Here is an 18,088-nt window from a genome sequence, read left to right as displayed (position 1 = left end):
GGGTTGAGCATTCTCGGTCCGCGCAGGCTTGGTCCGGGGCGATAATACGAAGCCAGTCTTTTCACAGGGCAATAATGTACGACCCAATAATACGCGTCCACTAATTTGAGTCCTTGGCTTTCAAATATTGGGCTGCGCATTATTGGTACCAGGGACCGGACAACCCTTTCCGCGATAAAACCCTTTCAATGGGCGACACTTAAACACGGCTAACACATTGAAAGACTTTCCCTTTCGAACTGCAAGCCCATTCATACCCTTACCTTTGACTAACCCTTACCGAAAAGCTAACTAAAAATAAGGCTAGCTCTTAATAAGGGTTACCCTTATCTTTAAGCGCTTTTTATAAAGGTTTCCCTTTGCGTGAAAGAGACAGGATTAGTATATAACTACGGTAGTGTATGGAAAGGAAAGAAAATACGTGCCTAGTCAAAGAACGCCGCCGTCGCCGCCGACGATCGCTCGGATTCGAAGTAATGTATGCTTTATGAACAAGGTAGATGACTTAAATTTACACGCTTATATGCTAAAAGGGAAGCCCTTTATAAGGCTAACCCTTATAAGTAATATGCAAGGTGTTTGTGAGCGGATGATAAGGGTTTTGTAAGGGTATTTAGGCTACCGATTACTCAAATGTGGTAGGTTTATATAAGGGTTTTTGAAAGCAAAACAAAGGGTTTCGTCTGGGAAAGGGTATGGTGAGTTAAGCCTTATGCAATACCCTTATAAAACCCCGATAAGGGATAGCGGGCCGGTCCCTGATTGGTATACATCGAGAAAGCCCGACCCTAATGTACACCCAATAATTGGAAGCCAAAAACCAGAGACATTCTTTTTCTTAAGAGAGCTGTCAAAATTAGTAGGGACGTTCTGACACGGGCTCGTGACAGCTTAAGTATAATCGGTTTTTTCTAGTGACATTGACACTATTGACAGTATTTTTCAGTACTTATGTGACATAAGTTATGTCTTCATTATATATATATACAAGTATGCAAGAAATCATATGGCAAGAGATCAACAAGAGATCCTAAATCGTTTTGGATATATATGAATTCTAAAAGCAGTAGAGGTAGGTACGGAAAAAATACCTTTGTCCGGTGAACAAGTAGTGAATTTGCTGGGTTTTTTCACTCCGTCCGTGTACAGCGTGGAGAAACCAAAGTTGGAGGTAAGTGCCGCAATAGTGGCAGCGAGCACCGAGAACAGCGCGGCAGGGGTTCAGGTTGACAGGCTAGATATACAGGACGTGCGGCGAGCCCTTCAACAAAAGCCAAAAAAATATTTTGGTCCGGATGGTATACCCTCGCGCATATTTAAGGACTGTAGAAAGGTGCTGGCGGAGCCGCTATTGCACATATTGTTAAATATGGTCTGTCTCAAGCTAGAAGTATTCCCAGAAATTTGGAAAATTACTTGAGTGATAAGATAACCAGTACCAAAAGAAAGTACGGCTAGCAATCTTCTTAGTCACGTAGCACCACTGATACTGATTTCGATCTTGTTGTAAAACCAAAGCTTGGTAACTTTGACACCCCACACTTACTTTTTTTTTGCAGACTACTACTACTAATATATTATGGTGAGTCCATTATGACAGGTATTTATCTGATAAACTAGAAATCATTATCAGATAGAGGATGTATGGACTGGGTCACTGGTCAATGGGTCAACCACCATCAAAAACTAGATCTTAAGAGCAAAAAATTTGTGTTTGTAGGTTCAGCAAAACTACAAAAGGATACATATGTTGGTGCATCCCCTTAATACAAAGAAACAACACTTTTACAAATTATATATTCTCTAATTATACTTCATAGATGTATTCGTTGTTCAACCTCTCGTTCGTTGTCAAACCTCTACTGCTTTTAGAATTCATATATATCCAAAACGATTTAGGATCTCTTGTTGATCTCTTGCCATATGATTTCTTGCATACTTGTATATATATAATGAAGACATAACTTATGTCACATAAGTACTGAAAAATACTGTCAATAGTGTCAATGTCACTAGAAAAAACCGATTATTTTTAAGCTGTCACGAGCCCGTGTCAGAACGTCCCTACTAATTTTGACAGCTCTCTTAAGAAAAAGAATGTCTCTGGTTTTTGGCTTCCAATTATTGGGTCGTACATTAGGGTCGGGCTTTCTCGACGTGTACCAATAATGCGCAGCCTAATATTTGAAAGCCAAGGACTCAAATTAGTGGACGCGTATTATTGGGTCGTACATTATTGCCCTGTGAAAAGAGTGGCTTCGTATTATCGCTCCGGACTAAGCCTGCGCGGACCGAGAATGCTCAACCCAATAATACACGACCCAATAATAGACGTACATCATGGACGCCAATTATTGGGCTGTACATTCTTGGGTTGAGCATTATTTGGCTGAGTATTAGTGGTTCCCGCATACTTGTATATAATGAAGACTGAAAAAACCTGTCAATAGTGTCAATGTCACTGAAAGATGTCACTAGAAAAAACCGATTATTTTTAAGCTGTCACGAGCTCGTGTCAGAACGTCCCTACTAATTTTGACAGCTCTCTTAAAAAAAAGAATGTCTGGTTTTTGGCTTCCAATTATTGGGTCGTACATTATTGGGTCGGGCTTTCTCGACGTGTACCAATAATGCGCAGCCCAATATTTGAAAGCCAAGGACTCAAATTAGTGGACGCGTATTATTGGGTCGTACATTATTGCCCTGTGAAAAGACTGGCTTCGTATTATCGCCCCGGACCAAGCCTGCGCGGACCGAGAATGCTCAACCCAATAATACACGACCCAATAATAGACGTACATCATGGACGCCAATTATTGGGCTGTACATTCTTGGGTTGAGCATTATTTGGCTGTGTATTAGTGGTTCCCGTTTGGGGCTGGTTTTTGGCTTCCAATTATTGGGTCGTACATTATTGGGTCGGGCTTTCTCGACGTGTACCAATAATGCGCAGCCTAATATTTGAAAGCTAAGGACTCAAATTAGTGGACGCGTATTATTGGGTCGTACATTATTGCCCTGTGAAAAGACTGGCTTCGTATTATCGCCCCGGACCAAGCCTGCGCGGACCGAGAATGCTCAACCCAATAATACACGACCCAATAATAGACGTACATCATGGACGCCAATTATTGGGCTGTACATTCTTGGGTTGAGCATTATTTGGCTGTGTATTAGTGGTTCCCGTTTGCTTGACGTGTTGTGTTGTGAACCTGATGTGATTTTCATTGATTAATACCGGGTAGGGCGGTTAGGGTAAAGAAAACTATTTGAGAACCGAAAATTCTCTGTTGTAATATATAATTCTTGAGCATTGTAAGTAAAACATTATCAACAATGTCTAAATGTGGAAATGAAGGTGAAAATGTATTAAAGGAAAAGTATGTTTCCTCATCAAAAGAAAGACTTTACATCAAGCCACCTGGTTTGTAATATTTGTTACTATAAAAATGTTAACAAAGAAATTCAGTAAACATAGGGTAGGTCCGTCAGATTTCGTCCACTTAAGTATATGAAATGCCAACTTTGAAATGCGAAAAAAACTAAGTATTCTTACTTAAATGTGTTATATTTGTTTGTATTGCTCATATTGTCTATTTTAGGTTAATATTAGAGATTAAATAATATTTACGGTTTATTTTATAACACACAAACACATTTTACCACTTTGGAAGTTTCTCTCGCGCAAACTATTCAGTTTAGGATTTTTTTTTATTAGAAACCACAATATCATTTTTGAAGACCTATCCATAGATATCCCACACGTATGGGTTTATTAAAAAAAATTTTTTTTGAGTAAAACTCAAACCCAAGTATGGGGAACCCTGAAAATTTATTGTTTTATTTTTATTTTTGTGTGAAAATCTTAATGCGGTTCACAGAATACATCTACTTACCAAGTTTCAACAGTATAGTTCTTATAGTTTCAGAGAAAAGTGGCTGTGACATACGGACGGACAGACAGACAGACAGACAGACATGACGAATCTATAAGGGTTCCGTTTTTTGCCATTTGGCTACGGAACCCTAAAAATCACCAAACTAAATATTTGCCTAGCTATTTGGGTTTCCGTCCGCCCGTGGACTAAAACTAGATACTTCATAAAATTGGTATGTTAGTTCTGGTCCACTAAATTTCTCTAAGATTTCTTAAAAAAAACTGTTTAAAACTGATATGTTTTGGTTTTATTATACTTCTAAGTATACATTCATGCTAAAAATATTACTTAAAGTAGCTAGAACAGTTAATACACTTACCATGAACATTTCCCGCCTAACCTTTTTTTTTGGCTTTATGACCTCTGAAAGGCATTGATGCGAAGCTGCAACTAATATGTTTTATTTTTACTTGCGACATATCATGTTTATTTAGATAGATCTTTTGTTTAGACATTAAGGATTGTAAATATTGTAAGAAGTCCAAAATTGCGCGGTAAAGTAGGTTTATATTAAAATTATACGCAATTCTTTGTGGCAACTCTGTCAAGTGGACGGAAACTGGCACTGGACGGTATCTGGCATACCCATATCTCAAAACTATGGTTTTTTAAGCTTGATTTAAGTAAAAAAGTGATAGACATATAATAATGCTTTTGTTTTTCAGAGCAGCAAAACATTGTTATATTAGAAGAGAGGCGGTTCAGTGATATAACTAACTGGTTTACCCAAATATTTCTACCTCAAGGCTATCCAGACAGTGTTAGCAAAGATTACTTACCATACCAAGTGTGGGACACAGCACAAGCTTTCTGCAGTACAATTTCGGGTGACTTAATTTTTTATTTATTCTTGTTTTCTGATAATCATAATCATAATCATAATCATTTTATTGGTAAAGCTAATTTACATGTCAGTCTGGGTACAACTTAAAAAAATTACTGGAAATAAATAATCCTTACATAGTAAGCGCAATCACATTACATATCAGTTTAAACCAAAAAGATACAAGGTAATAATTTAATTATATAAATCTTACTTAATTATAAAAGTCAACACTTAATAGAAAGTAATCAAGTAATTTTTACAATTATAATTCCTTGGTCATTATGAACTCGTCATAATTGTAGAACGGGCGCTCAATAAGCCATCTTTTTAGGCGGTGCTTAAAGCTGCTTGCATTAGGAGCCGCAGTTATATTTTTTGGTAGGTGGTTATATACCTTGGGGCCCGTCACAAGAGTCAGTTTCGAGGACTTGGCTAGCCTGCGGTTGATAGAAACGAGCTTATCTGCATTTCGAGTATTGCGACCATGTACCATGCCATTTGTTTTATACGTGTTAATATTTTCACGCACATACACTGCTATTTGCATAATTACAATAGCAGGTAACGTAAGTATGCCTAACTCTTTAAACAGGTGTTTAGCTGGTGTATCAATTGGTACTCGTGCAAGGATTCTGATGGCACGTTTTTGTAGGCGAAAAACCCTTTCCCACTCGGCACAGCGACCCCAGAGTTCAGCCCCATATTGCAAGAGAGAGTGAACGGTAGCGAAGTAACACGTACGGGCAACCTCTGGAGTCACTGTCCTAGCTACTCGGCTTAGAGCGTAGCAGGCACTAGCTATTCTGTTGCACATTTTGTCGACGTGCCTATCCCATTTCAAACCCGAGTCAATTTCAAACCCTAGAAAGGTTGTGGTGGTGGTTTGGTCTAGCGATGTTCCATCAATCTGAACAGGGAGTGGTGTCATAGCACGGCCCGCTAAATTGAAATGAATGTAGTGAGTCTTTTTTAGGTTCAGTGCGAGGCCGTTTGTTTTGAACCACAGAGCAAGCTGCGCTGCAGTTTCGTTCAATGCCTGACGGACGCCATCTATGGTTGAAGCTGTTACAATAGCGGCAACATCATCAGCATACATAAGGACGTCCCCTGTTTTTATAGCGTCCGGCAGGTCATTTAGAAGCAGAGAGAATAGAAGGTTCGATACAGACGATCCCTGCGCAACGCCCATCTGTGCTCCCGATGGATCCGATCTCAACTTTCCTCCATCACCGACAACGACTTGCGATCTATTCTGAAGAAGGCTCCTAAATAGAGATAAGACAGAGCCCTGGATGCCGTAATACTGTAGCTTGCTCTCGAGCACAGCGTGGTCGGCGACATCAAACGCCTTTGAGAGATCGCAGCACAAGACGGCCACTTGCTTCTGATGCTCTGAATGATATTAGGCTGTCCCAAGTTATATAAGTATAGACTACTTAGTGCTTATTATATTGGTAAATAGTGTAGAGGGACTTGCCAGAACATCTAAATTATCCCATTGTGTGGTAAACTTCTGCAGAGGGAATGTCTATTTTAAGTTTTATTAAAATTTCAACAACTCTAAAATGATGTATGCTTATTGAAGGGAGTGAAGGGTTAAGAGATTGGGTCTCTTCCTTTTTAGTAGTAGTAGTAGTAGTAGTAGTAGTAAAACTCTTTAATGTACAAAAAGAAACATAAAACAGGAAAAACACATCATTTGTACAAAGGCGAACTTATCCCTTTCAGGGATCTCTTTCGAGTTAACCTTGGAGCAATTAATTGAGGGAGAATTGGAGAATGGTAGACATCAAAGCTGTACTAAACGGTATAAAAAGAAAATATTTAATTTCCTAAAAGATGGGTAAACCTGAAACCTAACAGTATAAGGCATGGGATATATGTGAAATAAAACAAATATATGAACAGTCATGTATAGTTGTAATATATAGTACATATAATACGTTCTATATTGTCACGCAAAGTAGGCGCTAGTCGTCGAGTTGCTGAAAATCGCCCGAACTACAATACAATACGATATAATACATATATACAAAAACGGGCCAAGCGGACTCGCGTTCCAAGGGTTCCGTATATTACACAATTTAAACAATGTATTTTGTATGTGAAACGTGAGTGAAATGTCTTTAAAAAACCCGTAGGGGTCGGATCAAAAACTAAGTAATTAAGTCCGACTCACGCTTGACTGCGATTTCTAATAGGTTTTCCTGTAATCTATAGGTAAATATCTATTTTTTTTTTTATACCCAGTAGTTTCGGAGATAAAAGGGGGAATAGTCATTTTTTGCCTATTTTCTTGAATAACTTCTAAATTATTTATCCTAAAATTATAAAAAAAAAATATTTGAGATTCTCACAATGAGCTCTTTCATTAGATGTATAACACGATATAGTCTGAAAAACTTTTATTTTTAATTTTTTCATTTACCCCCCAAAAGTGGCCCCCATGTTTAAAATTTATTTGTTTGCGTTACATGTCCGTCTTTGGGTCACAAACGTTTATATGTATACCAAATTTCAACTCAATTGGTCCAGTAGATTCGGAAAAAATAGGCTGTGACAGACGGACAGACAGACAGACAGACAGACGCATGAGTGATCCTATAAGGGTTCCGTTTTTTTCCTTTTGAGGTACGGAACCCTAAAAACTAACAAAACTTCCGTGAGACGCAGACATATTAAATATATTAATAACGGGTCACTCACGCAAGCACTCGGGCAAGCTCCTGATGACACTCCTCGGTACGGAGTGAAACATGTCGAGCGTTTTTCGACTTAAAATACGTGAGTGACCCGTTATTAATATATTTAATATGTACAAAAACTACCTAACCGCACACATTTTAAAATTCGCCTTTAGCAATGCGACCGATTGACACTTTTGAAGAGAAGACTGCAAGGAATTCCATAATTTGACAGAGTACACAGTAAAAGACTTGTCATAGGACCGGTTCTTGTGATGCGGGAATGCGGCATAGACAGAGAGAGATCTGCACTGGAACAGAGCCAGTGTCTGCTTGCTGCCATCTGCCAAAAATTTAAATCTTTTTATCAGGGTTCCGTACCCAAAGGGTAAAAACGGGACCCTATTACTAAGACTCCACTGTCCGTCTGTCTGTCACCAGGCTGTATCTCATGATAGCTAGACAGTTGAAACTTTCACAAATGATGTATTTCTGTTGTTGCTATAACAACAAATACTAAAAACATAATAAAATAAGTATTTAAGTGCGGCTCCCATACAACAAACGTGTTTTTTTTGCCGTTTTTTTTGCGTAATGCTACGGAACCCTTCGTGCGCACTTGGCCAGTTATATCAGAAACGGTCAGCATCTACTACAACAAATGTAAACATGAGTTTTACTTTGCAGGCATTCTTGCAACTCAAGAGGTACTTCGAGGAGTAGGGGTGGGAGATACCAATGCCACCCCTCTTGCAGCTACTATTACTTGGGTCCTGAAGGATGGTTGTGGACACATTGGAAGAATATTATTTGCTTTTAGTCATGGGTAAATAAAACTGGTTTTTTATACATATTTCATTTATTATACCTAGTTTTTTTTTTCATTATGGTAGGTCCACTTTTTGCAGACTACTTTTAGGGTATCCAGATAAGCACTTTCAATTTAATATGTTCCAAATGCTTGTGAGATGGTATTTTATGTTGTTTGTAAGTCTTCCATGTTCATATTGTGCTAAAAGATTCCCCAACATGTGTGTGGCGCCTCAGACACAATCATTTTCCACATTGTCAGAGTCGTCAGAGAATGCCCGCTTCACTGAGGCCTGAAGAAAATTTTAAGTATGAACACTTGCTCCTCCGCTCTACACGAACAATGGATGCCGCCAAATTTCGACATTATTATTACCAAAATAACCCAGACCTGCACTTGGATTTTTTTTATATACTTACACCTAATTTAAAACAGATTTTTTTGTTTTATAAAATAATTGTGTTAAACGTTTTATCTTTGAGGACAAATTTAACTACCTTTTTTCTCTGATTTTCCTTCAATGCCCCATGTTATTTATTATAAACAATCGGTTTCTTCAAGTGCTGACATTTGATTTGCTAGTCCCAGAGAAATGCTTTATTGCAGTCTTACACTTTTAGGGTTCTGTACCCAAAGGTTAAAAACGGGACCCTATTACTAAGACTCCAATGTCCGTCTGTCTGTCACCAGGCTGTATCTCATGAACCGTGATAGCTAGACAGTTGAAATTTTCACAGATGATGTATGTCTGATACAGCTATAACAACAAATACTAAAAAGTACGGAACCCTCGGTGGGCGACGTTTTTTCATAATTGAATCACTACTTTATCTTTTTATGCAGAACTTTCCTAGATGCATACAGTAAAAAATGGAGACTTTATGCTGACACACTTAATGACGCGGCAATGTGCATCGAAATAGCTTTGCCGATGTTCCGGAACTACACTACATTTGCATTATGTGTCAGTACCGTCATGAAGGCTATTGTGGGTGTTGCTGGTAAGATCTTAATTTAATGTATTATCAACTGTAATATATACACATTAAAGTATCTATTATATTGTAGAAGTTCAAGCATTTTGAAGAAACACATGCATTGGATTGAAATATATATTAAATATAGTCAACCAAGTATCAGAACATAGTGGGTGTAGACTGTAGATATTTAGCAGTAGATTCAGTGGTAAACTAAAATATGTGCCTTTTTTAACCAAAAGGGTAATTATTATCGCTTGTCAGTAAGGCGCTATTTCCATATAGCTTCAATTAGAAATCAACCTTATCGACAAGCGACAATGTGGTACCTTTTGATTGAAAACGTCACATATGAAGGTTGAATCATTCTTACTGTCCCTACCTATTTGAATATCTCTTTGTCCGCCAAAGACGTCAAATTAAATGAGCGCGGCTACTATTAACGATTTAATTTTGCTAAACAATTATATATATATATTATATATATATATTTTTGTAATTTTAAAATAAATAGTTTAGAAGTAAATTTATATACCTAGTTTGGTGAGAAAAACTGGATTCATATTTACAGTTTACTGGTAGGTTCGTAAATTCTCCTGGCTGATCCCCACTGGTACCAGTAGGCTTTAGCCATTTTTTATTTAATAAGATTGATTTCCGTGGCATTTTATAAAATTGATTTCCGTGGCATTTTATTTAATAAGGTTGATTTCCGTGGCTTGTAAATATCAATATATATATATATATATATATCTTGTGGCATTTATATTTTTTATTTATTCCCAAAATTGCTACAAATTTGGACGGTTTAACGTTGGTGCCATGGCAGAAGGGGAAGTGCCTACTGTGGGACGCCACGTGCGTCAGCACTTTCGCCGCGTCACATCTCAGCCGGACGGTGCAGACACCTGGCGCTGCGGCAGAGTCGGCAGCTTCAAGAAAGAACGAAATATTCCATCCTCGAGGCAAATTATTATTTTGTACCCCTCGCCTTCGAGACAACGGGGTGTTGGGGGTCTGACGCCATATCGTTTATTAGGGAGGTGGGACATAGGATTAGGGAGAGGACCTCTGATGCTCGCGCGGGTTCGTACCTGGTGCAAAGGTTGGCCATCGCTATCCAACGTGGTAACGCGGCAAGTGTGATGGGCACCTTTGCACCCGGTACAGCTCGCGGAGGTCTTTTTGAATAAAATATTTTAGTTAGTTTTGTAGTTTATTGTTTAATTCCATTTTTTTTTATACACTGTAATGTCAGGTATAAGATTTATATATATATATATATATAATTATAATTATACACTACCGCTCATAACTATTTAGGCACTCGTAATTTTTTCCATACAATTGTATACAAAATCAACTTTCAGAATTATACCGCTATGTCGCAATCAGGGTCAGGTAACCGTTTTTTGTGCAGTTTACTTTTTTAATTTAACAGACATATCGAGCTTTAAAATGATGTGCAGAATATTCGTGTACATTGCCTATTTACCAAATGGCAAGCGTAAAAATATCCATAAATCGTTTTCCAATACTAAATCGTTTTATTTTGTATAAACTAGTACATAAGGGTTTTTTAAATAGTTGCATAAAGTAAACTCGAAATTTTAAAGGATCTCTTTGGCAACAATTTGAGGCTCAATATATTTACCTAAATAAAAATTCAATCCAACATGTAAGAGAGTCATTTGCCTGCGATCGAACAGTATGATTTTGAAAATAATTTTTGTATACAATTGTATGGTGAAATTTGCGGGTGCCTAAATACTTTTGAGCGGTAGTGTACATATTATACACTCATACTCACGAGTGGGGCAAACTTAAAGCATAAACGCATACATGATGTACTAACAGCAAGACTAAACTTAAAATTATAACTGGGGGCACAACCAATATGGCAATCGTTTGCGCCGTAGCCTAATCGTGTGTGTAACTTTTGGCGTGAAAGTGTCAATGTTTACTTTATGTTTCCGAGTCAGGCCACAAGATGGCAGACCCTCCCACTCGCACGGTCCCTATAAGGTTTTTGGGATTGTCATATTGTTGATGGTACTTCCGTAAGAGGTTTCGGCTCTACATGGCTATACTCAATTGAAGTTTTCTGCTACGTTAGTCTGTAGTCTGTGCCAAACTTGGAGGATATAACCACGGAGACGCCTTGTCCTTAATTTGCTGTACAAAAAAGTCTGCCAATTTTTGCGGGGGAGGGGAACGTCAAATGTATACGTAACGTCAAAATAGCCATGTCATTTTCGACAGAGGGGAACGCCTGTTAATGGCTACTCTGTTTGGTTATATCCATTAAGGTGTCAAAAGTTTAATTTTTGATATATTTTTTGTATGTGTTTAAGGTGGAGCTACTCGAGTGGCGATGACCCAACACCACGCAATAAGAGGCAACATGGCGGACGTATCCGCGAAAGATTCTGCTCAAGAAACTGCGGTCAACCTCATTGCTTCGCTCACAGCACTGCTAATTATTACATTATTTGGGTATTTGTCGTTGATATTGTTTTAGTAACGATGCCATTGTTTGTCATAGAGTATTATATAGGTACTTAGCTATATTTATAGGTGCTGTAAGTGTAAACTTGCTTAACATTGCTTATTGTACAACAACTACAACTATGGTCGCCTTTCTTCCATTATTAGGAATTAGATATAAGATGCTGTATCTATATGTATACTAATACATGCAGCTTTATATATATGTATATGCAAATCTGCAACTTGATATTATTTTACCTGTTAATAATCATATGTTGGCCATTAATTATATCAATAATATTTCATATTTTATTTCAGAAACTCTATTATAATATTTATAATGATGATAATACTTCATATTACTTTCAACTATTTTGCTGTACGAGCTGTTTGTTTAAAAACATTGAATGAACCAAGATTCCTACAAGTTATCGAAACTTATTTGAAGAAAGAAGTTTTGGCTACTCCTTGCGAAATAAATCAGAATGAACCAATCATATTTTATCAATTAGGACCAAATCTATTAGGTAAATAATAGTTGTGTATGTTATTTGCTTTTTTGGACACTATTTTAAAAACAGCTCGTTTTAGTTACCTACTTGTTGCTTGAGTAGGTAGGTACCAAGGACCTTCTATTATGTAGCAAGACCGTGTACTGAAGATATTTGACTAACCATATTTGAACCGTATTTAGCTACTATTAAGGTTGAGCAAAGCAATATACAACAAACGGTCCCAGCGAGAGGATAGTCAAACGGAGTGTGTCCTTTTCTAACAACATGGCCAATAGGTATATATATATATACATAGTTTAGTATAGTTATATATGTATGTAAGTGTGTAATTTTTCATGTGAAAGAAAGGGACAAACTCCGTTTAAGTCCTCTTTCACGCGGCCCGTTTTTTCGCTTAATATACACGGTCTTGCTATATAATAAAAGGTCTTTACTGACTGACGGACTGACTTTTATAGGCAATGAGTGATATTGAGTAGGTACTCAATGTCACTCATTGCCTATAAAAGTCAGTCTTAAGGTGCCGTAAGTTCAGAAAGCGGAGTTTTTGAAAATACGTACCTTTTTTTTTGGATAACCACACGGTTGCCAAAAATTTAATTAGCCATCTTGAGGATTTTAGGCGATCTTCAGGTTTAAAACGCACTTTAAAAATTTGTAAGAGAAGAACACGAACCTACGGAGCCTCAAATCAAAAAGGTGATTGTGGCAAAACCATTTTCGTAAAATTCCATAATAAAAGGCGCATTATATAAACCATATTTTTTTCAGATTTGAAGATAGCCGGATTTCAGATAAAATTAGGAGGTTCAGTGAAGTCTTTTGTACAGCGTAATCCGAAGGCAGCGTGTTTGAAGGTCGTGAGCGAGATCTATGAGCGTCGCGAATACATGCTGCTCACCGACGTGGCGAGCCGCCAACTGTTAGTGGCGGTGAAGGATTCCGCCGCGCCGGACGATGTCTTGTGTGCTTACTTCCACGCCGTGCTGCTGGCTATCGTGACGTGCGCTATCAACGACCACTATTTGGTGAGTGTTTACTTTTAAGATATACTTGGTCAAGCAAATCTTGTCAGTCGAAAAAGGCGGCAAATTTAAAAAATGTAGGCGCGAGGGGTTATCGTCCCATAGAAAATTTGAATTTCGCGCCTTTTTCTACTGACAAGATTTGCTTGACCAACTATAAATAATATGCGAAAATTTGCTAAATTTTAAGTAGGGTTCTAAGGTATACATAATGTGTTTAATTATTATTTATTTTTGCAATGTTTACAATGATACCTACCTAATTTTAATTGTATATTATATTTTTGACATACCTATTCTATATGTATAACAATGTAAATTACGCATCTATGACAATGATGTATGATCAATACAAATAAAGAATATCAATATACAAAATGTACCTATTTAACAAATCAAAGGACTTTCTTAAAATTATTTTATGGTTAAACAATCATAGTTGTATACTTGACTAAGAATCCGAATAATTATTATGACCCTCGCTATGTTTCGCGGTGTTTACACAGACTGTGCAAAAACGGTTTTCAGTATATTTAAATTAATTCTAAATTGTCTTTCTTGTTTAAAAAAGAAGCCATTTGATTTTACTGAGTTTAGGTACCTTCGTTAAAGAATTTGTTTTTGTTTTTAGCCAATATATCAAAGTACGGGCTATCCCCGGCCTTTCGCCCTAGTGTGCCAAGCGGTGCAAGCGGCCGAGTGGAGCCGCGCGGCCGCGGACGGCGCCGCCGCTGGCCGCTTCTCTTACGGGCCGTCCGCGGAGCTCGCGCGCTACGTCGACAAGATCGTCAATAAGGAGTGGCATCGAATGAGGGCCGGTATGAGGCAGACAGGTATGTATACTAAAACTTACACCTGTATAGTGTATAGCAGCAAAAACAAAAGTAGTGTACGCCGAGCGCCCATCAAACGGACTCCAGGCCTGTGTCAAGTTTCATAATCAAATATCCTGTTACTTTTAGTTTTTAGTGTCGCCACTACTTGACGCAATTACATAGGAATTATAATCTAAGCATAAATATCGTAATATGTGCCTAATGCGACTCTACATGGCTTCCAAAATACCATTAGGTTGTAAAATACACAATACCGAACGGATTTCGTAAGTTACGTCAAATCAAGCATATTGATGCATGTCCAAATAATGCTGCCGGGCTAGCACATGACTGGCGCGAGAGTATCTCGCCGCGACATAGACTACCCGTCCCCCTTTAATTCATACAGCTAGTAAAAGACGGGTAGTCTATCTCGCGGCTAGATACTGTCGCGCCAATCATGTGCTCGGCCTACTGGTGTCAACCCGGCTAGCCATGACGATGTGCGCCCGCTAGGTGGGCTCTTTGTCGTAGCCTTTTATTTATGGCTTCCTCTAGTAATAACCCGACTGGCGCCTAGTTGTCTGGCATCTGAGCAAACTTACGAAGCCCCAGTAGGCGGGTTCCTGGCACTGAATGTGATAACATCCTAAATCTTAATAGAAACGTATTTTTAGGGTTCCGTATCTCAAAAGGATAAAACGGAACCCTTATAGGATCACTCGTGGGTCTGTCTGTCCGTCTGTCACAGCCTATTTTGCACAGGTAAATGAGAAAATTAAAAAATAAAACTTTTCAAACTATATCGTGTTATATATCAAATGAAAAAGCTCATTGTGAGAATCGCAAATATTTTTTTTTTATAATTTTGGGATAAACAAGAAAATAGGCAAGAAATGACCATTCCACCCCCCCCCCCCTTTATCTCCGAAACTACTGGTTCTAAAATTTTAAATAAAATACACAAAATAGATCTTTACCTATAGATTACAGGAAAACCTATTAGAAATTGCAGTCAAGCGTGAGTCGGACTTAATTACTTAGTTTTGGATCCGACCCCCACGGGTTTTTTAAAGACGGGTTTTTTGTTTAAATTGTGTAATGTACGTAACCCTTGGAACGCGAGTCCGACTCGCACTTGGCCTTTTTTATATCTGGTTTGATATTTGTTGTTTGTTGTAAAAGAAGTTTTAGGTGTACCCATCATACTACTACCACGCTAAACGGTGTATTTGACTGAAATCCTGTGGCTTAAAGGTAGATTATTTGCACCACAAACGATACCTTGCATAAACATTTATTTATTTAAGACGTTATCAGTATAACTTAAGCACACCATTTTCAGGTTGGGACTTGAGTAAACACCTGCTAATGGTGGACGAATGGCGTATATGTAACCAAGCCAACGCCACAGTAGAACCACCCTCAAATAAATTGCATTTGAATGAAGAAATCGGTGAGCCTGGCAACAATCTAGTATTTGGCGATTTGCTGGGCCCGTCCATGGATATCGACAGTAGAGAATTCACGATTGAACTCAATGGGAGGTTCGAGAGGCTGCCGAGTGGAATGACATTCAGAAGACAATCGGATACAAAAGTACTGAACGCGACCGAAGCGAAGCCGGATGTGGTTGACCTCGACAAGCAATGACTGGTAGATGTCCAAGTGGATGTTATTAAGCTGCGTCCGCTGCTACCTGTTAAAAGCAAGCTTTAGAACTGAATCACTTGAATCAGGTAACGCATTAAACCATAGATGGTGGGATCCTATAGATGTGCTATACGCGTGCGTCCGTGAGGGACAGAACATACGCAATGCGACAATATGATTGGTCGTGTTTATTAGTTGCCCACCATAAACCATACTAAATTTACGGTGGGGGACAACAATCTCTGCTACTCCTACTGAACGATACATAAGACTATCCCGTTCGGTCATTTCCCCCAACCCCTCATGCCTGATCCAGTTATATACTAATAGATTCATGCATTAAACAATATATCTATGATAGATATGCTCTTTTAGAGTTACAAGTAAGATCCTCTTATGAGTTGTCAAAGAGTTTGTTCTCGATCGCAATATTATTGGAAGCACAGTTGAAGCGTTGCAGTCTTAACCGTAATCGGAGTATACAGACTCAATTCGCAATATTTGAGTTTGATAACTGGACTAAGTATTATGGGCAATTTGACTATTAGTAGGGCAGTTTCAGGTGATAATGTGGACACGTTGGACAAAAGCACCAATTTTTTTTCAGGTACTTGTTAGGTTAGGTTAGGTTAGGCCGCCATTAAATTGAATATGGCTGACGGAGGAGTTGGTTCCTATCAAAAACTTAAAGCTATGGACCTAACAAAAAAATTGGTGCTTTTGTCCATCGTGTCCACATTTACGACAATTTGTTCGAGCACTCTGCCCTTCTATATTATATGCGAGTCAATATAACAAGCCTTTACTAATTGATGCTGATAAGGATTATCGACAGTTTGCGTTACTTACTCGTTTTTACGTAATTATTCAAGCATTTTTGTCCCTAAGTCATGCAATATAAGGGAAATAAGTGTATTTTATAGTGTATTATTGTAAATCAATTTTTTAAATAATTTTTAATGTAAAAATACTACTACTCTAAGTAAGTAAATTTGTACGTAAATAAATAAGTATTATAGGACATTATTACACATATTAACTGTCCCACAAGCTAAACAAGGCTTGTATTGTCAACTAGACAACTTGTTGTTGTAGACTTAGACAACTATATATATATAATATATGTATAAATATTTATGAATTGTATTTAAATACATAGAAAAGACCCATGACTCAGGAACAAAATGTTCGTGCTCATCACACTAATAAATGCCCTTACCAGGATTTGAACCCGGGACCATCAGGCAGGGTCACTACCCACTAGACCAGACATGTCGTCAAAACCACCCACACATGACGAAAAACAAAGACCACAATTAAAATATTGTATACATATACTAAGTTGCTATGCAAAGGTAACACTAGTTTTAAAGGGAATGTAAATATTTCAACAGACCAACTGAAAATGACTGCTGGATTATTTTTATTGTCGATTGTATTTATCTGCTGCATACCTGTTTCACATAATGTACGTTGACGATATTTCTTATAATCTATACATATATATATATATATATATATATAAATGCCTAATCGCCGATTATAGGCTGAAAATGTAAAGGGTTGGCCCTAGAGAGGTGCCACCTGGCGCCGTCATTGGAGTTGCGCTTAAATTAACTGAAATGGGGCGCCAGTTGTGGCGGTCCCTGCGGTTGCCAGGGCCGACACTGAAAATGATGACTGAAATATATTTGCACTGAATGTTTAGGCAATAACTTAGTAACCTTTTGACCGCCCGAGACGGCTGTGGCCATCATCGGAAAGTCTTGCCAAGCACGCCAACGACGTGAACGACGGCTACAGCCGACAGTTTCGCCAATGCATTTGGGACTTACGCGGGACTCCGTAAAGTTCAATTTCGCTTCAATAATCGCGATCGCCTGGCTTCCGGGGCACGGCATATTCCTTCGCCTTCTGGCGTTACAAAGGTTAACGATTCTAGCTGTTACGAGTGTCTGTTGCTGAGAGTATGTGTTGTTTTACTATTATTATTGTATGTACCCCAAAAACTTACGTTACATGTATAGGCACTGACAAGCCAGATCAGTTGTACCACCTTGTGTAAGTTTTCTGTAGAAGCTGTAGAATATACCTAATTGATAAACTGATCGTGTACGTTCTTATGACTCTAAAATAAGTAAATGTAAACGTAGCTGTGAGATGTCAGTAATTCTATTTAAAAAAAAATCGTGCCGGGTCTATATTGACTCCCATAAAACTTTAGTTCCGATTTATTGACCAATAACTTTTTTGTAATAATTATTGTTAGTCATTGAAAATATCATATTTAATATCACTACATAGTATAAAAAAGTCGCTTTCCGCTGTCTGTCCGTCTGTCCCTATGTATGCTT

The 18,088-nt window shown here is 38.1% G+C and overlaps 1 protein-coding gene across 2 annotated transcripts; it reads left to right on the top strand.

Annotated features, from left to right (window-relative positions):
• Positions 1–3,224: 3,224 nt before the first annotated feature.
• Positions 3,225–17,311, top strand: LOC134754281 (RUS family member 1). 2 transcript variants are annotated; one of them, XM_063690505.1, is made up of 9 exons: positions 3,225–3,424; positions 4,604–4,765; positions 8,136–8,274; positions 9,103–9,260; positions 11,591–11,732; positions 12,045–12,253; positions 13,013–13,269; positions 13,898–14,099; positions 15,427–17,307. In XM_063690505.1, the coding sequence occupies exons 1-9, from the start codon at positions 3,337–3,339 to the stop codon at positions 15,732–15,734; spliced, it is 1,665 nt and encodes a 554-aa protein (XP_063546575.1). In that variant the 5' UTR covers positions 3,225–3,336; the 3' UTR covers positions 15,735–17,307. The 2 variants fall into 2 exon arrangements, with proteins under 2 accessions (XP_063546575.1, XP_063546576.1); XM_063690506.1 differs by having other exon boundaries at positions 3,244–3,424; positions 4,609–4,765; positions 15,427–17,311.
• The last annotated feature ends 777 nt before the right edge of the window (positions 17,312–18,088 follow it).

The sequence above is a fragment of the Cydia strobilella genome, chromosome Z, assembly GCF_947568885.1.
Source record: "Cydia strobilella chromosome Z, ilCydStro3.1, whole genome shotgun sequence".
In the NCBI taxonomy this organism is placed as follows: Eukaryota; Metazoa; Arthropoda; class Insecta; order Lepidoptera; family Tortricidae; genus Cydia; species Cydia strobilella.
This window is presented reverse-complemented; position numbering and strand designations above follow the sequence as displayed.

What these genes read in the sequence shown, in the direction of transcription:
- LOC134754281 (XM_063690505.1), top strand. Translation starts at nt 3,337, where the DNA reads ATGTCTAAATGTGGAAATGAAGGTGAAAATGTATTAAAGGAAAAGTAT. An exon ending in TTATTTGCTTTTAGTCATGG is followed by an intron (nt 8,275 to 9,102) that starts GTAAATAAAACT and finishes CTTTTTATGCAG; the next exon opens with AACTTTCCTAGATGCATACA. An exon ending in GGCTATTGTGGGTGTTGCTG is followed by an intron (nt 9,261 to 11,590) that starts GTAAGATCTTAA and finishes TATGTGTTTAAG; the next exon opens with GTGGAGCTACTCGAGTGGCG.